Raw genomic sequence first — 25442 nt, forward strand, 5'->3', positions numbered from 1 at the left:
CGATTACCGTCCAGGCTACGCTTCTCCCTACTAGGGATTGCACCCACCCTGTCCGCATCGTTATAGATTCAGGGGCTACTGGTTATTTCATCGATATTGCATTAGCAAAGGCCATGAACCTCCCCTTGATCACCAAATTACACCCAGAACCGGTTCAGGCAGTAGACGGGTCCTTGCTCACTTCTGGCCCAATTAAACAACAGACCGCCCCCATGGATGTGATCATCCAGGGAAACCACAAGGAATCACTGTCATTCGATCTCATTTCCACCCCCCAGTTTGCTGTCATCCTGGGAATACCCCGGTTGAAGAAACACAACCCTCTCATTGATTGGGGTTCGGGACAGGTCACTTTCGAGTCCGAGGTCTGCCAACATTTTTGCTTATTAGAGGAAGACGGGATTCTCAATCCCGCTAGGGCATTGGGGGGTCTGAGCATGGGTTCTGCAGAAGAGGTCATTCCTATGGAATCAGCACATACGGTGGGGGCTGCAATGACCGGAGTGCCCTCAGAGTATCATGATTTCAACCTAATTGTTTGCTAAGTCCTCTGCTGAGACATTGCCCCCTCACAGGCCTTACGATTGTCCCATTGACTTAATCCCAGGGGCACCTATCCCTAAGGGTCGTATTTACTCACTGTCCCCCTCTGAGGAAGTAGCCCTGAAGGACTATATCCAACGTGCACTACGCCTGGGCCAAATCAGGCCCTCCTCTTCGCCTGCAGCCAGTCCCATATTTTTTGTGCCCAAAAAGGAGGGCGACCTGCGCCCATGTGTGGACTACAGGTGATTAAATGACATTACCAAAAAGAATCGCTATCCCATACCCCTTATTTCAACATTACTGGACAAATTGACCAATGCTTCGATATACACCAAATTAGATCTCCGGGGGGCATATAATCTGATTCGCATGCGCCCGGGTGACGAATGGAAAACCGCTTTCTGCCCTCGTCAGGGGTTGTATGAATACACCGTCATGCCTTTTGGCCTATGTAATGCCCCGGCTACCTTTCAACGTTTTATTAACGACATATTCAATGACATTGCAGACGTTTACGTTGTTGCTTATCTTGATGACATTTTGATATTCTCTTGTACACTTGACGAACACATCATTCACGTCAGGGAAGTACTCACACGACTCAGAGATCATGCTCTATACGCAAAGCCTGAGAAATGCATGTTCCATACTAATGAGATCGAATTCCTGGGGTTTCATATCTCTCCTGGGGGATTAACCATGAATCAAGCTAAAGTACAAGCTATCCTGGATTGGCCCGTCGCTGTTACACTCAAGCATTTACAGTCCTTCTTGGGGTTTGCGAACTTTTATCGATGGTTCATCGCTAACTTTTCTTCTATCGTGGCACCTCTGATGGCTTTAACTAGCCCCTTAGTTCCATTCACTTAGTCTACTGACCATCAAGCGGCTTTTGAGACCCTGAAAACTTTGTTCACTACAGCCCCAGTATTGCAACATCCGGATCCAGAACTGCCGTTTGTCGTAGAGGCGGATGCATCTTCATTCGCCTTGGGCGCAGTTCTGTCCCAGCCTTGCCCTACCTCCGGCCTACTGCATCCAGTAGCTTATCATTCTAGGAAATTCATACAAACCGAAACACATTACACGGTCACTGAGAAGGAACTCCTTACCATTAAAGATGCCTTTCAGATCTGGCGGCATCATCTCCTGGGGGCTAAACACCAGACCACGGTGTATACCGATCATAAAAATCTACAGGATCTGGCTTTCATTGAAATGTATCAATAGTAGACTGGTTCGCTGGAACCTCTTTTTTTCGGCCTATGACTTTATTGTCAGACATAGACCAGGGAAGGTACACGGCAAGGCAGATGCCTTATCTCGTTCACCCAGTGGGATTCCTCTCCCGTCCTACCCCGATACTCTACTAGAGTAGGGACACGTTGTATGCGCTTGTAGCCCGTCACGACCCATGCTGACAGCCATCCGTCAATGGGTGATCCACCATCCCCAAGCCCTAAACGAATGGGACCCAGTTTTTCGGGAGGGGTTACCCTTTGTCCAGGGAAAACTGCCTCTGCCCACTTGCGATATTCGTAATCAAGCACTAGAATGGTCCCATAATGCCCTTATTAATGGTCATCCAGGTCAACGACACACTCTCGATTTACTGAAGCGTTGGTGCCGGTGGCCATCAATGCGACGAGACGTAGAAGCCTTTGTGAACACCTGTTCGATATATGCGCAATGCAAGACACGAAGAGGGCGCACTTTGAGGTTATTACAGCCACTGCCCATCCCTCCTAGACCCTGGCATACAGTCTCCATGGATTTAGTGGCAGATTTACCATGTATCCAAGGTTACAACACGATATGGGTCATAGTGGATTCATACACAAAAATGGCTCGGTTTGTACCATGTAAAGGAATACCAACTGCCCCAACATTGGCCCGCATGTTCTTTGAGTCCGTATTCTGCTCATTCGGACTGCCCCATGTCATTGTGTCAGACCGTGGTTCGCATTTACATCTCATTTCTGGTTGGCTCTCACTAAACTCCTGGGCATTGATGCCCGCTTTTCCTCGGCCTATCACCCTGAGAGCGATGGCCAGACAGAGAGAGTGAATCAGGCATTGGGACAATATTTGTGCTGCCTGACGCTTCAATACCAATACACTTGGCTCAAGTCACTTCGCATTGCGGAATTCGCATATAACAACACCTTTCACTCTTCCACTGGGTTTTCCCCTTTCTATTCTCTTTACGGGCAACATCCACATACTCTACCCTTTCCTGATTTTGTCCTCACTGGTAACTCTGTTGCTAATGAATGTTCCCGAGACCTCGTCGCAGTCCATTCCCAGACCCTCCTCCATCTTAGGGAAGCCCAGGCCTCCATGAAGACTGTTGCTGACAAGAGGAGGTCGGGCGCACCTAGTTATAAAGTGGGTGAACGGGTCTGGCTATCTACACGTCACTTACGCATACCTGGTTGCCGAAAGCTCTTGCCCCGCTTTATAGGTCCCTATCGCATTTCTAGCATCCTGAACCCTGTGACCTATCGTCTCAGTGTCCCTGCTACCTGGAAATTACACCCGGTTTTTCATACCTCCCTGCTAAAGCCATGCCCTGTCCCGACTCGTATGGTCTCTCCCACTGCTCTTGTCCCGGTGGACTCTCATGATGAGTATGAAGTGAATGCTATTCTGGGTTCCCGCATCCGTAGAGGCCGCTTACAGTATCTTGTGGATTGGCTAGGTTATGGTCCGGAGGAGCGCTCCTGGGTGTTTTCCTCCGAAGTCCACGCTCCTCGATTGGTGGCCTCCTTCCATAGGGATAACCCGTCCAGCCCACGTGGTCGTGGGCCATTGAGGGGGGGCTCTGTCATGCCCACACGTATCCCGCCCCCCTTGTACATGCAACAAAAGTCCCAAGACACCAAACTGACCCGAACGCTTATGCCCTCACATGGTTGCCGGCGGGGTGTTGACACTGGTTGGCATTCGGGACGTTTGCAGAGACGTTCCCTTTACGCCCACTGGCAACTGCCGTGGCGACTTGCGGCTGGTTTCGGGCAGCGCAGACACCGCAAAGCCCGATATCCATTGTGCTCATCACACGGTCTCCCACGTGACCAGAAACAGGAGACTCGTCGCACACGGCAGCGCGCGGTGGTAAGCACATCACCAATGGAACGTGATCAGCGTTCACGTGACTGCATCATGTGACCTGTTATTGCAGTTAAAAGGAACACGCTGATCAGCAACGAACGCTTCACAGCTGACTTTGTTACGTCCTGTACAGCTCTCTATGGATTATTCTGGATATTGCTATTTTGACCCCGGACTGTTTTTGGAATTCCACTTGGATCCCCCTTGGTACCTCTGCTTGGACTCTGTGTTTCACCGGACTCGACCTCAGCTACTCTCTCCTGGAACTGCCTTTGGATTGTCCACCTGTACTAACCAGCCAGCTACCTTCTGACCTTGAATCGTGTATTCGATTGATATTGGATTCCTCCCATTCTGAGTTTCTTACCGCTTGCCCTCGGACTGTTCTAGTATCTGGTCTCTCTTGATCTCCATACTACGTTTCCTCAGCAACAGGTGACTTCACCCTTCAGAGTGCCATCCAGGTTTACATCCTTGCCGGTTGCCATATTCCCCATCATTCCTTTTTGGGTCCACTGTCATCCACATTGGGTAAGCCTTTTTCTTGATTCTCTTTTACACTCTGTTCACATTAGACCTTGCATTCACATAACCTTTTGCCTTGCAGCGGTCAGGGGGTCCATCTGGCGTTCCGGTTTCTGGTTGACGGCATTCATCACCTGTGGCTTCAAGGACGACACGAGCAGTTTCATTCTATTGCTAGTGTGGTACTTGGGGACGGAGGTTTCATCGTCTACACGACCATCAAGTCCTGACAGATTGCCATATTTATCCACGAAAGTTGCCAGGTAGTTTTTCAGCCCCAGGGTATCATGGATAACAGGACTAACTCCCGTGAAGCTGAGAAATGAAATGCTGCCCTTTCATTTTCGTAGTCATCTCTGTGTGTTTTCGAATTTCAGAGAGTATTTCTGCACTTTTAGTACCCAGACAGCCAAATGCAGTTTCCTTTTGTCTTGGGGCTACATTTAAACCCCAAAAACCTAAGATTAAAACAAAATGATTTATGAAATACAAAACATGTATTGCTGGATACCACAAAGAAAATCAGGGAGAAAGGTACACAGGCCACGAGCTGGTCTACCCTGTGGCAGAAGTACTGTATCTAAACAAACTTTAGTGCTAGAACATGCCTACTTGGTGATGGGCACAATATAAATGCTTATTAACATAACATAATGCTAGACTCTGGTGTACAGGGTTTACAGGCACTTCTGGCTCCTGCAGGGTGGCAGACTCTGGTCTCCAGAGAGCAATGAAGTGTGAGGGTCAGAAATGTGAGGTGGATAACTTTCTCAACAAATGCCATTTTATGATAAGATAAGATTGGATGAACTCCTCACTAACCCTACCCTGACGTGGATTTCCCTGCCTAAAATAAACTAAAGGAAACACTGAAGCAAAGGATATCTGTCCATTACACTTATACATACAACAAATAAAAAAGGAAATGTATGCAATTCTCAACAAACATTAGTTAACGGTGCGCGCTGTACACCGGGAATACTACGTGTGGATTGGCTCTTTTCCGAGCCATACCACATGGTATTCCCGTGTACGTTAGTGTGCCCTGTGCATGCTGGGTACTCTGTTCCCGGCGAGGGGCGTGCAGCCCCTTAGCCAATGAGGAGGCTCGAAACAGGACAAACCCCGCTCCGAGCCTCCCCATGGCTGGAGGCTGCCTTTGTCCTGCTGCCGGGGACTCGGGTACGTTTTTTTTCCTCCACTCCCCTCCCCCACAAATGATCCCCTCCCCGCCCTCCCAACTCCACTTACCTTCTTTTTTCTTCATTTCTTGGGAGCGAACGTGCTGGAAACACTTCTGTTCCCAGCGCGTCTGCTCCCAATGGCTGCCATGTAAAGGGAAAACGGACTATGTTTTCCCTTTCCCGGCGGCCATTTTTTTCACTTTTTTTCTTTTTTTTTTCAAAACGCGGCAGCGTGTCAAAACAGTATAAAATGCCATTAGTACCCCGGTCTAACGGGTTATAAGCTGAATTTCATAGAACTGGGTCGGGGAGACGTGGCCGGGACTTTGCACAAAAGCAATGTTTGGACTTCAAGGGACTGAGGACTGCCACACTTAAAGTCTAGATTGGTGAATACTTGCTCCCATGGAGGACCAATGACAAAACAATAAGGGAGGAAAATCTATTCTCTGCAGCCAATTACAACAATACCAAGTTAATTAATGTTTGGTGCTAATCTACTTAAAACCATTACCAAACAGCCCTGTGTGCTATCACTTACCCCTCACTGAGGAGAGACCAAACCACACGACTCGCCGGTCGCGTGAGTCAAATCACTCAGCCTGGCTTAGTTTATGTTACGGACACATATAATTTTCTCTCAACATGTGAAATAAATGCTATGGCTATGATAGATACTGTATGAAAAGCAACATGTTATGCTGCAGAGAATAGTACCTCATCAAGGGGAGGCTGGGTCGAACGGCAGCTGTGAAGTTATAGAGGAGATTTACGTGCCATACGGTGTACAGGATTATAACACGCGAGTAACCAAGTTTAGATATTATGCATGGTATGCTGCATGAAATACTAGAATGGGGAGAAAGAGACATACATTTGGTGTTTCATCTCCCTGAGTGTTGGCACCATTCCGTGTTTTTTTTGATGAGGGTAAAATTCACCTGAGAATGACATATTTGCAACCCTTGTGTTTAGAGTCCATAGGTGGAGGTATCCACAGAGGGGTGATGCATTCCTACTATGATACATTGTTCAGATTACTTTTAATTTTGCGTGTGAAATACATTGTTGAGACAGAATTGAAACATAAAGTTATATGGTTTTTTATAGAAACACTATGAGTACCTACAGTTGTAAACACATCTCACTGATGTCCTGAAGAAGACTCGAGCAGCAAAGGGCCATAGTGAATGGCTCATATACCCTTGTCGAAACACGTGTCTACGACTTTTGTTTGAAAAGCAATAGGCACATATAGACAATTTTGTTTGGTGTGTTGTTAAGTAGGAATAATAATGAGCATAGGTAACCCTGGTATGTTAACAGGAGTTCAGAGATACTGGTTGGTTGTGTTGGTGAGCATGAATGTAGTATGTAGATGGTGATACATTTATTCGTATGAGTAGAATGTGTTTTGATGGTACTAATATGTTTTGTATAAAGCAAATAAAAGTTTTTTATTACAAGTAACCGAAGATGACATATTTGCTAATTTTGGTAGTGAATTCTGTCTCTGGCTTTAGGTCTTGATCTTTTTTGTTGTTGAAATATTGTCACTACCTGGGTGATCAAGCCTGTACCAAGTCCCTTATTTTGTTTAGATCTTTAATAAAAAAAAGGGCATGTAGATCGTTATAGGGCATGAAGTCAAGTGATGTTGGCGGTGTGAGCAACTGCAGAGTGGGTGTTAAGATTGTGAATGTGGGTAGTTGGATTGTGTTGTAGTGGTGTAGAGGGTATGTTGACAAGGTTCGTCAACTAAGCTGTATGGGGCTGCCTTGGGTGCTTGGCTGTTCAAACCCTGGAAAGTATGGGATAGTCCGTGGTGGCAGAGGACACATGGTGACGTATACGTAGTATGTTAGGGGCAGAATAACTAGTTCATGGCTCGATGAGGTCGGACGAAACACAAACAGGCAAGGTCCTGGTCTTCGCCCGTCCATTGTTGCGGACGCTGGCGAAGAGGATGCCTAAGGAGGACTGGTGAAATACGTGGTGGATGGGGAGATTTGCAGCAGGGCCTGGTCATGTGACCAACAGCCTCCTTAATGATGTCTGCCTGGAGCTGGGCTAAAGTCCTAATGTAGCCACCGGGAAGGCGGGAAACTTGTGTTGGGTGGTGCAGCTGCGTTGAAGGGACTGGTGAAGTGACCAGCAGTTTCAACGCTGTCTGCCTTGAGCTGGGCTGGAGGCCTAATGAAGCCACTGGGAAGGTGGGAAACTGGTGGTGGGTGGGGAAGCAGAGTGGCAGGCCCTAGTCAGGTGACCAGCTGCCTCCTCAATGCTGTCTCTATATGGCATTATAATGGATAAACTGTGGTTCCTATAAACGGCTAAGTCTTCACTATTCAGTTTAAGGGACAATATCAATACCTATAAATTGCTCTGTCTGCCCTAATTAAAACCAGTAAATATGAATGGCTCATTCAGTTCTATTCATAGAATATCCAGGACTTATAAAAAAAAGGTCAGCCAATACTTATCAGGAACATATACAAGGCTTGAGACTATTCCATCCTTAACTCTTCAAGATCATTGGGAGGGCTTGAAAGGCAGATATGGTGCTGCTGAGGACTTGGTGGAGCCCTAGTGAATGTCTCAACCTGTGCTATTCATAGAATGGACATCCCTTATCAGCAACTCAGCTGATACTATTCTGAACCAAGAGCCGTATTATTTTTTAATTATTATTATTGTCTTTCTTTAGCATGGACCTAGATTCGAGAATCCATGGAGCTCTTTACGAGCCATAGTGGGAAGTACACAGGGAAGGAAGCAAGTCGCAAGGGATAAACGCAAAGGAGCGGAGAGCTGACAGAGGATGGGCAAATAGGCATCAAGGTATATGAACACAACCAGGGGGAGAAAAAGGGGGTGAGGGGGGCAGATCAGCCAGTTTCAGGTTCGATGGGGAGTGGAGGGGGTGAGGACGTTTGGTGGGGGGTTGGGGGTGCGGTACAGTTTCATGGGATATTTTTGCCAGAAAAAAATATTGTTGGCAGTTACATTATGGCTTTTATTGTATATGTTCTCACTTGTTTATGGTTCTGGAGAGAATTTGCAGAAGTCGGTTCTTCTCTTTCGTGTATTGCTTGGAAATTGAGATAACTATCTCATGCCACCCTCACCTCGCCGCCCTGCCCCTTTCACTGTGCTTGTATTCCATTAATGCACCCTTAGCATTGATGCCCCACCACACCGTGCATGCGCACCTGGTGCGACATTTCAGCTCCACCCGTCCCTCATTCATTTCTGTATGGGAAATACAATCTTGCTTTTCTCTCGCATAATACATTGTTTACCCTCTAAAAACACTGGCATGCTAATTATTTTGATTGAATGGTGGCACTGACCCCAACTCCACAGAGGTAGAGAGGACGCTCTTTGCTGACAGGCCAGACACAAGGATGGAGTCTGCTCAGAAGATTCAGAGAAGAGAATGACTCCACCATACTGTGCAACCACCAGGCTACTCACCCTGATTCCCAAACACCACAGAGGTAGAGGGCACTCTTCACTCACAGGCCAACCACAAGGATGGAGTCAGTGCTCAGAAGCTGCAGAGAAGAGGATGACCTCACTGGACAGTGCAACCACCAGGACACTCACCCCCACCCCGAGACCCAAACACCACAGAGGTAGAGGACACTCTTCACTCACAGGCCAACTACATGGATGGGGTCTGGGCTCAGAAGCTGCAGAGAAGAGAATGACCTCACTGGACAGTGCAACCACCAGGACACTCACCCCCACCCCGAGACCCAAACACCACAGAGGTAGAGGACACTCTTCACTCACAGGCCAACTACATGGATGGGGTCTGGGCTCAGAAGCTGCAGAGAAGAGAATGACCTCACTGGACAGTGCAACCACCAGGACACTCACCCCCACCCCGAGACCCAAACACCACAGAAGTAGAAGACACTCTTTGCTGACAGGCCAGACACAAGGATGGAGTCTGCTCAGAAGATTCAGAGAAGAGAATGACTCCACCATACTGTGCAACCACCAGGCTACCCACCCTGATTCCCAAACACCACAGAGGTAGAGGACGCTCTTCACTCACAGGCCAACTACATGGATGGAGTCAGTGCTCAGAAGCTGCAGAGAAGAGGATGACCTCACTGGGCAGTGCAACCACCAGGGCACTCACCCCCACACCGAGACCCAAACACCACAGAAGTAGAAGACACTCTTTGCTGACAGGCCAGACACAAGGATGGAGTCTGCTCAGAAGATTCAGAGAAGAGAATGACTCCACCATACTGTGCAACCACCAGGCTACTCACCCTGATTCCCAAACACCACAGAGGTAGAGAGGACGCTCTTCACTCACAGGCCAACCACAAGGATGGAGTCAGTGCTCAGAAGCTGCAGAGAAGAGGATGACCTCACTGGGCAGTGCAACCACCAGGACACTCACCCCCACCCCGAGACCCAAACACCACAGAGGTAGAAGACACTCTTTGCTGACAGGCCAGACACAAGGATGGAGTCTGCTCAGAAGATTCAGAGAAGAGAATGACTCCACCATACTGTGCAACCACCAGGCTACTCACCCTGATTCCCAAACACCACAGAGGTAGAGGACGCTCTTCACTCACAGGCCAACTACATGGATGGAGTCAGTGCTCAGAAGCTGCAGAAAAGAGGATGACCTCACTGGGCAGTGCAACCACCAGGACACTCACCCCCACCCGAGACCCAAACACCACAGAGGTAGAAGACACTCTTTGCTGACAGGCCAGACACAAGGATGGAGTCTGCTCAGAAGATTCAGAGAAGAGAATGACCCCACCATACTGTGCAACCACCAGGCTACTCACCCTGATTCCCAAACACCACAGAGGTAGAGAGGACGCTCTTCACTCACAGGCCAACCACAAGGATGGAGTCAGTGCTCAGAAGCTGCAGAGAAGAGGATGACCTCACTGGGCAGTGCAACCACCAGGACACTCACCCCCACCCCGAGACCCAAACACCACAGAGGTAGAAGACACTCTTTGCTGACAGGCCAGACACAAGGATGGAGTCTGCTCAGAAGATTCAGAGAAGAGAATGACTCCACCATACTGTGCAACCACCAGGCTACTCACCCTGATTCCCAAACACCACAGAGGTAGAGGACGCTCTTCACTCACAGGCCAACTACATGGATGGAGTCAGTGCTCAGAAGCTGCAGAGAAGAGAATGACCTCACTGGGCAGTGTAACCACCAGGACACTCACCCCCACCCTGATTCCCAAACACCACAGAGGTAGAGAGGACGCTCTTCACTCACAGGCCAACTACATGGATGGAGTCAGTGCTCAGAAGCTGCAGAGAAGAGAATGACCTCCCTGGGCAGTGCAACCACCAGGACACTCACCCCCACCCCGAGACCCAAACACCACAGAGGTAGAGGACACTCTTCACTCACAGGCCAACTACATGGATGGGGTCTGGGCTCAGAAGCTGCAGAGAAGAGAATGACCTCACTGGACAGTGCAACCACCAGGACACTCACCCCCACCCCGAGACCCAAACACCACAGAGGTAGAGGACCCTCTTCACTCACAGGCCAACTACATGGATGGGGTCTGGGCTCAGAAGCTGCAGAGAAGAGAATGACCTCACTTGACAGTGCAACCACCAGGACACTCACCCCCACCCCGAGACCCAAACACCACAGAGGTAGAGGACGCTCTTCACTCACAGGCCAACTACATGGATGGGGTCTGTGCTCAGAAGCTGCAGAGAAGAGAATGACCTCACTGGACAGTGCAACCACCAGGACACTCGCCCCCACCCCGAGACCCAAACACCACAGAGGTAGAGGACGCTCTTCACTCACAGGCCAACCACAAGGATGGGGTCTGGGCTCAGAAGCTGCAGAGAAGAGAATGACTCCACTGTGCTTTGCAATCACCAGGGCTACTCACCCCCACCCGAGACCCAAACACCACAGAGGTAGAGGACACTCTTCACTCACAGGCCAACTACATGGATGGGTTCAGTGCTCAGAAGCTGCAGAGAAGAGAATGACCTCACTGGGCAGTGCAACCACCAGGGCTACTCACCCCCACCCCGAGACCCAAACACCACAGAGGTAGAGAGGACGCTCTTCACTCACAGGCCAACTACATGGATGGGGTCTGGGCTCAGAAGCTGCAGAGAAGAGAATGACCTCACTGGGCAGTGCAACCACCAGGACACTCACCCAGAGACCCAAACACCACAGAGGTAGAGAGGACGCTCTTCACTCACAGGCCAACAACATGGATGGAGTCTGTGCTCAGAAGCTGCAGAGAAGAGAATGACTCCACTGTGCTTTGCAATCACCAGGGCTACTCACCCAGAGACCCAAACATCACAGAGGTAGAGAGGACGCTTCACTTTAATCCCACTAAGGCTAAGCATTGCTGTCCCGATTGCCTGTCCTGACTGCCGACTAAAATCTTCTTCTCACGCTCCACATAATGCATGGAATTAGAGGTGGGCAGAATGTTCTCTGAATACACACGATTTCACCACTTAGGAAATGGCTGCTCTTAAGACTAGTATTCATGCGCGTTATTTGTATTACTGACCAGTTTCTTTCGATGTATGTTCTTGGAGGATGTTTACAAGGTACTCGTACTAGTGGCGCTCTAGATCGCACCGGCGGTAAAAGTGAAGTGCAATATAGAGTGCACCGGCGGTAAAAGTGAAGTGCAATATAGAGCGCACCGGCGGTAAACGTGAAGTGCAATATAGAGAGCACCGGCGGTAAACGTGAAGTGCAATAATTCCCTTTCCGTGTGGCAGCCAACAGTCTCTTGCAATACCTTTGCTTTCTCGAGTGTTTCTTGCACCCCCTGCAATTGTACATAGACCTCGTACTCCCTCCACTTATGCAGCTTCTGTTCCCAGAACAGAAGTAGCTCCTAGAATCAGAGAGTTGCTTTACAGCGCTTTTGCAGTGGCCTCTCAGAGATATAAACGGAAGTGTATGGTGTGTGCGGTGGAGGCCGTGTTACAGAAACCAGTATGTGATTGCGAGTAATACCATTTATTTAGGCCAAGTCACACGTCACTTCCTGTACATCTTGGCTCCAAGCTACATCAATCTTACTTTGTCAGTGTGTCTATCCCATCCCTCTGCCTTGTATTATTGCCATTGACACTCCTCTTTTTACACGCCCTATTCTCAGACCAGGCCACCCTCGGCTTTGTCTTGGAAGTCCCAAACTGTTGTTCAGGAATTTACTTGCAGTACTATAAATAGGTATCCCATTCATTAAGCAATATAAACCAAGCCGGGGGGGGGCATTACCAGTCAGGTAATGCACCCCCTATGAGCTTTATATTGCTATTAGTATGTCACAGTGTACGGGGATACTAATCGGTTTTGTTTTTTCTCAAGTTGAGCAAGGGCGTGTTTGCCGTTTATCAAATTGTGAAAAAAGTACAAAACAAGATGTCTGCCATGGATTGGGGAAAGGTTAATGTTAATGTTAAAGGATATTTGGTACGACGTCCTTCCATAGCCTGCAATTTCATTCCCTGACATGTTAACATGTATATTACAACAAATATGCTCATCGATTTTTATGGGGGGGTGGGAAAGGGCAGATAAGGGTGTGGGGTGTGGTGTAGGGAATAGCTCAAAATAAGTGAGGGTGGTGGGTTTGGGGGGTAAACCCCCACCAAAACAAAAAAAAAAAACAATGAGCGTTTTCGTTAGAATGTACACGTTAAAATGCCAGGGGATGAAATTGCAAGCGATGAAATGACATAGAACTGAATATTTATACTGTGAACTATCACCACCGGAGTGGTCCCCTGACGCTGAACTACTGTAGTCTCTTCTCCCTTTCCATGGTGGCCAATTGCGGGAAAGAGATGCGCTGAGGTATGGTGGCACACAAGGTACGTGGGGAGTGGTGGGGTGGATTTGGGGTGTGGAAATTGAGGTTGGGGGTTGGGGAAAAGGGAGGATGGGTATGAGGAGGCTCAGAATGGGGACTTTACTGTGTGGTAAAGACCCCGTTCTGAGCCTCCTCATTTGTTGAGAGGCCACAGCCCCCACTCACCGGATAACAATGAAGCATCATGTTTACCAGGATTGGCTGATCATACTCTCAAGTCCCTCATGCACCCAACACTGCACCATATTCATTATTATACTACTCCGAAGCTGCCTCCTTATATTATCACAACACTTAAACCATTACATCGCCTATCTTTAGAACTTACATGCCTTCATATTAAGAGCTCACACAGGGCACGATTCTGAGCTCATGATAAAAGGATGTGGAAATACGACATTCTCCCCTCTAGTTTCCAGCACAACCGTCTGAAGTAGGTGGAACTATTGGAGGGGAGATGTGCTTTGCAGCAGCAAAAGCTGCTAAAATCTTTGGTTGGGGGGAAAAGATGTGCTCCAGTGCCTTTGTGAACATTTCTTTAAAGACTGCCCCTTTTCTAATTCAAGGAAGTTTTCTTAAACATTCATTAAACTAGAAAAGTGGTGTTTCAGTGTAAGAAATGCTATTTTTATAAAAGGAAAAGTGTGCAGTAGATTTTAACAGACCCTCATGTGTGCCGTATTTTAACTCCATGTTTTATTATCATGCTAAAGCAGTGGAATCCCCACCCTGATGGTTGCTAGGGCTGTTGTCAAGGCGTAAATCCGGATCATGCAAAAGCCGAGGCTTTCATGTCCCTGCACCACATTCTTTCTTTATCATAATATGGTGCTTGTAAGGAAATTGTTCCTCCTTCACGGAAGAACACATTCCTACGTTTGCACGCACCTCAGAATCGTGCCCCCAGTGCCCCTGCTGAATTCCCACCGTCAGTCTGCATGCTTGTTTCCTGTTTTCCCACCCTCTTTCCTTACCCCTTTTTAGGCTCTCCCTTCCAGCACACTAAGGTTTGGTTTCCGTGACTGGGGGTACAATGGCCCATTTTGCCAACAAAGATAGTCACTAAGTGGTGAAACTGTGCAGTAAAAATGAATATTAACATAACACAATAACAGCATCCACATTATGGGAAATTGGGGTTTTACTTACTCCTGTCAGTAATTAACTAATGAATGTTTTATAACACAGTGCAGGACCTGGATTCGAACTTGTGTTGCTCTGAGTTATCTTGCTTCCAAGACAAAGCGTCGCCCTGAGCTATCCTCCCGGAACTTGGAGCTTAGTTACAGGCTTCATTCTATAGCGTTGGCACCTCAGGCTTGCCCGTCCTGCTGCTCCCTGACATTCATAGGCGTGAAGGCAACCTTTACAGTAAACCTTAATTGGGAGGTGAACCGGCTTGCAAGCATTCTCTTCCTAACCCACCTCCAGAATTAAGTTAACATGTGACGGAAGGAAAAACTGTCGGGAGACGCTGCCTGCGCTGTGTCTCTCTGAGTGCACCAGAACATGGCTTCACCCCCTATCAGTACAACTAGAACTACATGTCTTCCATTCTGCAGGCATGCATAAGCAACTTCACGTTTATTTTCCATTTGCCTGCGCACTAGTGAATGCACTAATGCAAAAATATGCATTGCTTGATTTACAAATAAGCACCTATTCACAAGTGCGTGAATACGGGTGTTCACAAGTTCAGTAGATTGCCCGCATCATTGTACACTGGTTGTGCTTACACGTGTCTTTCAGTAGCCGCAAATAGTTACGGTGGGGCTCATTGTGAGCAATGCCCCGGGTCACGAGCAGTACAGGCGCGGCCACTAAAATGGACCTGGATTCGTCTAGAACAGTCGGAGACTTTGTCAATGGTCCCCAATAACGCGGGCTTGGGGATTCATAAGTGCTGTGCGCATCCTCCTAGCTAGTAAACACTGGACCACTCGAAAGCTGGGCGTGGCCAATAGTACAGTGCACGCGAGGCTACAAGATCATACGAATAAAAGAGGGGCACATTCTACCGCCCGGTAACATAACACGGCGTTAGGGGCGCTGCTCCTTCCGCGAATAACGCTGACTAGGCCTTTCATAGGCGCAGGCTGAGCCGTTCAGGAGAGCTGTCCATGCGCCCGGCTAGAGCAGACGGAGCTGTTCCTCAGTAGAGTGCACTGCTCTGCACCGTGCAGGCTGGTGCATTCGTGAGTAGTGGCTGATTCTTTTAGACGTGCTGACAAGCCCTGGTGATAGCCCGGGTGAGCCATTCTTAAGTACTATCCACGAGCCATTTATATATACAAGTAAAGGGCCGGCACAACAAAGCCTGGTCTGGTCGTAGGCACTGTCCATGGTTCTGAACAACACATGTCCATCATTTCATTAGTTCTGCCCGTGGGCCTGCTTAGTATATAAGGTGAACCAGTATTCATGTCTCTGCGTGACCCTTCCTAGAATAGGCAGAACCTTTATATAACTGCCCGTAGAGCTGGGCAGTGCAGGCTGTTCCTATCATAGTACTGTTTGTATTCCGAAATAGTACAGGCCAAGTTGTTCTAAGCATGGTTCATGGTCATGAAAGCAGGTCGCGTGGAGCATATGTTTAAGAGCTGTCTCTGGTGTTGAATAACACGGTGCGAGGCACGTATAAGCAATGGGCATCGTTTCCAGTAATACAGGCGGATCCACTCCTGAACACAGTCCAGAGTATTGCGCAGAAGCACTGCCCATGAACTGATGAACTCTACAGATGCTTGCTTCCATGAGTGCAGCTCATCCCCCCTGCCCCCATAATGGGCCTCATTATGAGTAGGGCGGTAAGGGATACCGGGCACCGTTAAGGAGACCGGTGCCGGTAATCCCTTACCGCCCTACTACGAGTTCCCTTAGCGGATCCCTCCTTCAACGCCTGGTTTTACCAGGCGTTATGGACGGGACCCGCTATGGGACTTCAGAGCTAATAACGGTACCACAAATTGCGGTACCGTTATGAGCTCCTTCCCCATTCCCATTGAGCCCTATGGCGGCTCAAATGGGAATGGCGAATGGTTTTGTCAATGGGGACTTACCGGTCCCGCAAAGGTCGGACTACACCGGTAAGTCCCCATTGAACGAGACCGGTGCCGGTACCGTTGTTGGAGGCAGTCATGGCACAAATAGCGGCATGGCTACCTCCAATCTCGGAATGAGGCCCAATGTGTTTATACGGCCTGTCCATGGTCCTGAATAGCTGAACTCGAGCTTTTCCAAGTACAGTGCGATCAAGGTTGATGGGTTCCCGGCGCTGAATAGCACACGCCGAGGAGGTTATTTATTCAAGCGGACGCGACGCGCGCCAAAGCCCTTGAAGCTTCCACGCGTATTTCATCTGCTGGTATAGAATGTCAGCTGTTTACAATGGCGAACTCGAGGGCTTGAATAAATCATTACAGTTAAATGACACGGCCACGCGCAGCCTTAACACTTAGCGCCCCAGAGCCTCAGCTCCCATGCACTGGCGCGCCGCTCGAGCTGCGCCACGCGCCCGCTTACCTTCTCCTGGTACTGGCGCCGCGAGGAGTCCAGGGACTGGATGAGCGCCGTGGCGTGGCCGATGAACATGGCGTAGCAGGTGGCGCCCACGATCATGCTCAGCATGGTGAGCCAGATGTCGGTCATGCTCTCCGGGGCCTGGCGCCCGTACCCGATGCAGAGCATGTGGCTCATGGCCTTGAAGAGGGCGAAGGAGTACAGCTCGCTCCACGAGTCGTTCTGAAACAGAAAGAGCACGAGTTATGCATGCACGGGCCTACGCTTCGAACATTGAGCACAATTGTGGGCATTAATCCCTCTATGTAACGCCTGTTTACCAAGCCACTGTGACTCTACTACCCGCCATATGCTATTAATATGCAGTTAAATGTTCTATTCTCGGAAGTGAACGTATGAAACCCAAGTCATGCATCAGACAATAAGGTTACGGGGCTGGAATGGTAATGGTCTCTCATAATAAACGATTCCGGCTGCGTGGAACGGGCAATAACAGGTGTTATTTGCCCACATACGTATTACAGGCCCGAGGCAACACTGGGGGCTCATAACGAGGGCAAGGGGCAGTAACGTCTGCTCCAGCTCTCTCTCCCAGGCCTGCAGGGCCATTATAATATGGATACAACACAAGCACGTGCTGAAAACAGTTGGAGAAGTTGTTCAGAACCTTGCAGTGAACATTGTATTGGTGCAGCGTTGGCTAAGGGAGCCAAGGAGCAATGAGGCGTAATTTTGGGAGAAAGACATCACGTTTTGTAACAGTGGTTAAGGCCTTCTACTTTTTACAATGGCTCTTCAATATTATTATTAAGATTTATATACCTGGTCTGAGGTCCGTAATGGCTGTTATGGGTTCTGAAGACCGAGTTAAACTAGGTGTACAGGCCCATAATGTCTGGTACAGCCTGAGGGTGCGATCTATGAATCTATCATCACGCATGTTGCTCCTGAATGTGTAAAGTATATGAGGTGCTATATCCTGGTACAGCGACGGCGGCACTCTGCCATTGGCCAATTTCCGGAGGATATGAGCCGGTATGTCTCGGAAATACAATAAAAAGCCTGGAAATTGGACTATTAAAAATGGAGCCGTGTGACTACCCCAGTCACTGGCTGCCGACGCAGGGTTCTCAGCACGGCACCCCCTCTCGTCACGGGAACACCACGTTGACAGCTCTGCTGCCCACACTACACCCCTTCTTGCCCGGGTAGCACCTGACAAACGTGACTCGGCACTAGAAATCCCCCAAACCTCTTCGTTCCCTCAATGGGATTGGGGGCAGGTGGTTCTGCACCCTGCCACCTCAAGCTTTGTCGAGCTGGACCAGGCAGACGCAGCAGGCTTCTGCCCCTGAATCCCCCTGGCTGCCACAATTACTTTGCCTGGTTGCACCTGGCAGGCGCGTCCCAGCTGTTTACTAAACCACTCCTTTCCCTCCACATCATGTTTTGACGTGGTTGCTGGGAGGTAGACAGTTCCCAGCAACCACTACAGGCAGATTGCCTTTTTTTTTTTACCCTACGCAACCCTAAATTTGATCAGACCATAATAGCTTTATCGACCTTGCCCTGGATCCTGTAAACCTCATGAAACGCCCTCGCTACGCTCTGGCCTTTAACGTTTTAATCAGAGCCCATGACTCCTGGAATGGCCCTTGGGCTAGGTCTTCAAAGCTTAATTAGTTCCACAGCCAATTCCATGCAATTACCCAGGTAGGTTTAAGTACATAATCCTGCCTGTCTGCAGTTGGAGGGAATTGGCTGCAGAAACATGCCGAACTCCCAGTAACATTGGAATGTATTATTTTAACTATCTACGGTCTATAAGTACCATTCTATGGACTATACTGGTTCTTATAGCCTGATGATCACCCAATGAGAAGACTAAGTCAACATTCGGGCAATTCTGAAGTTGATTGGAGCCTGTTTTCTTCTCTCTAGTCCATCTAAAAGTGTGGAGTCCGGGCTCTAACCACCTGTACTATGTACTTTTCCTTTGTCCTTCTCACATTATCCCGCTCTCTAGGTGATCAGCACGCTGGAGTTGCAGCTCCGCTTGGCTGTAAAGGCTGTGTTCCAAGCTCCCCTTTATGATGTCTACACACTGGGCGCTGGTCAAGGAGACATTGACACGCTGTGTCACCAGAAGCCGCAGACGCCCCAGCAGAGGCTTCCCTCATTTCCCATTGCACAAGCACTCGTTTTAGAGACCTTACCACCAGCCTCTAATTTGTAATAGGTAACCTTCCCCCTGCCGCGACAATGTTCCACCATGCAAGTACCTGTGTTACTATTGTATATGTCCCTGCTCAGAAGAGCATGTGCTTTCCTAATAAAGTCTCTGCAGGAAGTTAGTTTCGCCATAGCCCTCTGATAGTCCTTTAGATAAATAAATACATCTGCTATCGGTAATATTCCTGCCAGATAAAACCAAAACAGTGGAGGCGCCAAAAGAAAGAATTGCCTCATAGTGATATTGGGAGGGCTCATGACAAACCGGCGCCCGTAAAAGAACATTTGAACTTCAGCAGACATTTGAGCAAATCCCCTCTAGCGTTTGATCATGGGTTCCAGCCTAGCCCACAATTTAGCATTTATATAGAGCTACAAACCCCCAGGCATCTGAGCGCTGCTGAGCGCTGCTTATTATAACCCACAGTGTGGGGTGTTAAGTTATCGACCTTGGAAGGATGAAAGGCTGAGTTTGGTCCTGCCGGGATTCGAACCTGCGTCGGCAGGCTCTGCACAGATGTCAAAGCAAGCGCTCTACTCGCTGTTCTATCTGACTGGCTTGACAATTGTAGCATAGGTCAAAATGCCTCCAGGGCCATCATTGCCACCTCCCATTTAACAGCAACATTCCTAATTCTTTTCCCCATTTCCAGAGGAGCGAGGTTACAGGGGGAGCCTCGTGCTCACGGTGAGAGCAGCTGTAGAGATAGAGCTGGCGTCTGGCCTTCCTGTAGACAGCGCAATGCCATACATTGAGTAATACCTGCATTAAAGGAACCATTCATCACTTCAATTTGCACTTTCATTTTGGTTAATTAACTGCTGTGAATGTATTTATAAAGAGAGCTTCCCATAGACACATTTGACGTCCGCGGACGTCAAAGCTCTTCGGACGAGAGAGACCAGACCCAGCATAACATTGATAACCACAATGGAATGACACTTGATCCATCATAAAACTTGCAAGTGCTCCTGCACCATTCGAACACCACAAACCTAACATATGCTTCTAAATTTAAATCCTGAATCTGTGTTACCAATGGAAACCTAAACAAAAAACTTGAAAAAATTATCTGTCAACACACTCTCCTCCCGAAGAACCGCCGCAATCACGCGGTAGGGAAACACGTGTCGAGGATTGCCTCTGCATTTATGCACGGCCCTCAAAAGGACTCTCCTCAAATATAGACCCAACTGCTCTTCAATGTTGCTTCAACAACTATTCAGGACATACTTTCTCATCAACACCAACAAGGATTTCCTTTGAATCTACGTACTGTCCTCAAAAGGACTCTCTTCAAATATAGAGCCAACAGCTCTTCAATGTTACTTCAACAACTATTCAGGACATACTTTCTCATCAACACCAACGAGGATTTCCTTTGAATCTACCTACTGTCATCAAAAGGACTCTCTTCAAATATAGAGCCAACTGCTCTTCAATGTTACTTCAACAAGTATTCAGGACATACTTTCTCATCAACACCAACGAGTATTTCCTTTGAATCTACCTACTGTCCTCAAAATGACTCTCTTCAAATATAGAGCCAACTGCTCTTCAATGTTACTTCAACAACTATTCGGGACATACTTTCTCATCAACACCAATGAGTATTTCCTTTGAATCTACGTATTGTCCTCAAAAGGACTCTCTTCAAATATAGAGCCAACTGCTCTTCAATGTTACTTCAACAACTATTCAGGACATACTTTCTCATCAACAGCAACGAGGATTTCCTTTGAATCTACGTACTGTCATCAAAAGGACTCTCTTCAAATATAGAGCCAATTGCTCTTCAATGTTACTTCAACAACTATTCAGGACATACTTTCTCATCAACAGCAACGAGGATTTCCTTTGAATCTACGTACTGTCATCAAAAGGACTCTCTTCAAATATAGAGCCAACTGCTCTTCAATGTTACTTCAACAACTATTCAGGACATACTTTCTCATCAACACCAACCACACATACCTACATACAAAAATACAGGATGAACATGCAACACCCTCGCACACACATTTGCAAAAATATTCAGTTGTCTTATCTTTTTTCCTGAAGATGTCGCCTCGAAGAATTCCTCTCCAGGCAAGCTCTGGCACCAGCACTCCATGCAGACAGAAACCAGGAAGTAGGGAGAGCTTCCTGGTCCATCTCATGCACAGTGGAGCTGGAACGCCGCCATCTTGTGCTGCAACCGGAATGTACATTATTTCTTGCACTATGGGGGTAGCGGGGCCCCCACAATGCCAATGGTAGTAACCTTGTTATTCCAGTAGTAGGACCAATACCCATTTCTGCAAACAGTGAAGGCAACTGTGCATAGGCAGCAGGAGCACAAACCTTCTAAACTCGGAACAGGTACAGCAGTGTCAGCAGCAGTCCAAGCTTCCCTTACAACTAACAAGGTACAGTACAGACAGACGCGCATTGGCAGCAACACAGCATGCTTCCCTCATATAAATTCCATGAGCGGACACACACACACACACAAGACACAGCATTCAAAATGTCAAAGTGCCCGCGGTCCTTTATTTGCCAACAAATATGGTATTCTCCCTCTTCAGGTCCACATTCTCTTAGCAATCCCCATGATTTCTCTTTCTTCCTTTCCTGCAACACTTTTCTTTCACAGTTTCTTTCTTTTGATGGCTTTCTTCCTTTCCATCACTGTATTTTTTTTGTTTTTTATGTCTTTTTTCCATCTGATTGTTCTCTTTCTCTTTTTTCTGTGCCTTCCATCTGAGTGTCCTCCTTGTCTATGTCTGTAGGCCGTGCTTAATTTGTAAGAAAATAAGTGCCAGGGTGCAAATAATTTCGAGCACACCTGTGACACAACGGGTCAGACAGTGGCACGGCCACTGTAGACGCCACCCACGACTGCTCCATGCGGTGTCAATATATTTGAGGTTTAAGCTGCAACTCCCATCGGTTCATTAAGGGTGATTGATGCACTGTGTGATTTACAGATAGCAATCCACGTAACATATTAGTTGTGTCTTGAAATATAATAAACATTTAAGTGTTTCTTTGAAACACATCATCGTTAACATTATGCTCTGATCCTATTGGTGGCAAGTGGAACATATTAACCATCTATCCACAGACATGCTTTCCTGCTATGGTAAATTGATGGGTAAATGCGGGGAAAATCATTACTATACTGATGAACTTGCCTGTCAAACACTGCAGCAAGATCTTCCTGTATGGGTGGCCACTCATGACAGGCGCTTCTCTTGGATATGGACCGTTTCACTGACCATGCCCCTGTGTTGGGGCTGCTGGCTCTTGACTGGCCTACTGTTGTCAACCCGCCCCTGCCAGTTATTACAATACAGAACTTGCAGCAATGTCATGCGGGTTGAGTAGAGCAGTGTGCAGGTATGATCAGCATCAGTGCCCAACATTGTCACCTTCCAACTCATTGTTATTCATGAAAACTGATAAATATCCCTCCCCTGCTAACCTGGCCCATCAGGTTCATGAATAGCAATGAGACAGCCCAGTATGTAAAGACTCTATCCAGTGCACTCTACGGTTGTTTGTTATATTACTAGGACTGACAGTTAAAATAATCAAGTTGCCAAAATACTACAGCTTGCTCAAGCTGGGATCAGAAATAAGTGCCAGTGCTCAGTAATAAGTGCCAGGGGCTGAGCCCTGGTAAGCCCCACCACAAATGAAGCACTGCCTGTAGGTCATTACGATATCTCTTTTTTATTTCCTTGGCTGGCCTTCTCTGTTTATATTCTTTTATTTTTCTCTTCACTAGATCAAGTCTACTCTTTCTGTCATGTCCTAGCTGTTTTTTTTGCTCTGCAACTACTTGCTTCAACACCTCTGCTTTGGGCCACCAGTGCACTTGCAACACCGAAGAGTCAAGATGGTCAATCTTTGAACAAATGCCGCAGCGTCTTCATCGCTATTTATGATACGTGGTCTGGATGCCCACGAAGGAGATTAACCGTGGGCAGTTTTCTGCGAGAGAAACATGCCAAATTGGCAGGCCAGGATTCTAAACTCTATCACTGTCGGTATGCCCCTGCTGTGAAAACCTGAAGAGTCTTTCTTTATCATTTGGGTCCACTGGCACTAAATGCAGCCCCCACGTCCATGCCAGCTCTTCCTGGAAAGGAACCTGTGACTGAGAGTAGCCTTCTGAGCAGAGAACTGTGAAAATCCGTAAGGAAATATGACCTTTCATTTAACTGAATGTCACACTTAGGAGACTAATCTTCTGTAGAACACCTTTATTTACGTGCTCATGTAGGAAGAACCTGGCATCATATGTGCATACAGAGCTGAAAGGCAAGCAGCCATTTTGTTTGTAGGCTCTATGCATATGTTGGCTGCAGACCTGCAATCAATTTTATCTACTGCTCAGACACTAGTCCACTTCGGGGTTTCAAACACATTCAAGCACATTTCAAACACTACTGCAGGAATAAATATGCTGTATATATGTCCACAGGTATACATTTTTTTAGTATATATCTATCCCTATCAATATACCGCTGTACGCATTTTTAAAGGTCCCCTGTCTGGCTCTTGGGTCATCCAGTGGGGTGACCATGGGGGCTTGAGGCCCTCCTAAGCTAGTGAATGATGGGCCAGGGGTGTTAAGTAGAGGATCCCCAGGTCATTTCCCCCATTACACTCGTCTTTTCTGTGATGCAGTTTCAGTTGAAATGTCATGTAGCAGCAGTTATACCCCAGGTTATTTCCGTGGGAATGTAAAAAATGTTTGAGACTCATGCTGAAAACCTGGTCCCTAGCCCCCCTCCAACTCTCAAATTTCACTTGGTGTCTCCTTGCCACCCCCCCCACCCGTAGCCTGATGGCATTTGCATGTTTTTGCACCGGCAAATGGCTTTTTCCTGTGTTTATGAGTATAACCGCGGCTATCACTCGCATTGAGAAAAAAAAAGATGGCAACTGTTTCATTTATAAACACTGTAAACACACAATACTCAATAATGGCTGTGTGGTGGAGCAAAATTTGACCCTTTTTCTCTCTATGGCAAAATAAATAGGGACTAGGCCAAAAGTGCCCTTTCCTTTTTTCTTCATAACCTTTTTATTTTTCAAAGAATCTTTCACAAACGTTCTAGTCCGGTGTGGCCTGGATGTACAAAATTGTCTGCAGAATTTCGTCCAAATCCGTCACATGAGTCAAACGTTATTAGCGATTCATTATTTCGATTTCCTATGCAACTCTGACTCCCCTTAACTATAGGGAGACGACCACCACCCTATAATATATATATATATATATATATATATATATATATATATATATATATATATATATATATATATATATAAATATATTCAATGAACAAACCTAATGAAAACCTGTGAAATGCAGTGAAAACACTTTAGTTAATGGGATGTTATGGTTACAATGTAAATTGGAAAAAGCCAAGAAATGAGCCAGTTATTGTAAGCTGTGCAAACATAACTAGTGCCACTGCCATGCACTGCTAAAACTACCTCCCACAAACATATTTCTTTAACATATACTGATGTGCGTCGTTTTCAGCAGCGCATGCTTGGGATGGACATCATGGTTGAATTGCCTAGAGCATGAGGCTTGACCATGACCCCAACCCCACCAAACCACCCCATTAGCCATCACACCTACCCTGCATCCTAGTTCAGTGTCCACTATACCCTCATAATGTGACCAATGGCCAGTGCTCATGGCTTGCAGCCATGGCCAGTCTCCACAATCCATGAGGCATGCACTTCGGCAAATCAGAGTAGACATTTGTCGTTGTCAAGAGCCAGGCCCACTGCTGAGGCACGAAAGTTATACCACTATTTTTGTACATACATTTCATCACTTTAGAAAAAATAAAACACATGACAGATTTGCAAAAGCATGCTATCAGGTCCCTGCTGATGCTCCTCGCTTTTTTTCTGCAATCCCGTCCAGCACTTCAGGTTGTAGCCTCAAGCATATTTCCATTTCCCATTCAAGGCTATCCAGATTTTGAAAAGCTTTGCCACAGATGCGGTCACTGGTGACCATTCCCACTTTAACCCCATTGCCGGTCCCGGGTGGCCATGGCCAGTGGTCAGATTGCCCGGGGCATGGCCCGGTCATTCAGGCCATTGGCCATCGCAATGGCCACAGGCTGTACCTCAGTCAGCAAAGGTATATAAAGATTTGTTGTACCTACATTATGATACTTTTCAACAAATAAAACACAGACAAATGTGCAAAACCATGCTTTTTCGGGTCCTTGCCAATGTTCCTTGCACAAGTTTGCTGCAAATCCGCCCATGTTTTATTTTTTGAAAAGTTTCAAACTGTACGTACAGAAATAGTAATATAACTTAGTCCCCACTCAACAAAATCCATTCGAACTTTGCACAAACATTCAAATGTGGGTCTATAATTATTTTGCAAACGTTTGCGCAGATTTG

General features: G+C 47.4%; 1 protein-coding gene across 1 annotated transcript in view; it reads right to left on the reverse strand.

Moving 5' to 3' along the window:
- HCN2 (hyperpolarization activated cyclic nucleotide gated potassium and sodium channel 2) overlaps window positions 1-25442 on the reverse strand; it is an 812769-nt gene that overhangs the window by 199392 nt on the left and 587935 nt on the right. Inside the window, exon 4 of the mRNA XM_069647901.1 lies at window positions 16781-16999. Within this exon, the coding sequence (XP_069504002.1) occupies window positions 16781-16999 (219 nt within the window). The remainder of the gene's footprint in view (window positions 1-16780; window positions 17000-25442) is intronic.

The sequence above is a fragment of the Ambystoma mexicanum genome, chromosome 1p, assembly GCF_040938575.1.
Source record: "Ambystoma mexicanum isolate Mex_15411 chromosome 1p, UKY_AmexF1_1, whole genome shotgun sequence".
In the NCBI taxonomy this organism is placed as follows: Eukaryota; Metazoa; Chordata; class Amphibia; order Caudata; family Ambystomatidae; genus Ambystoma; species Ambystoma mexicanum.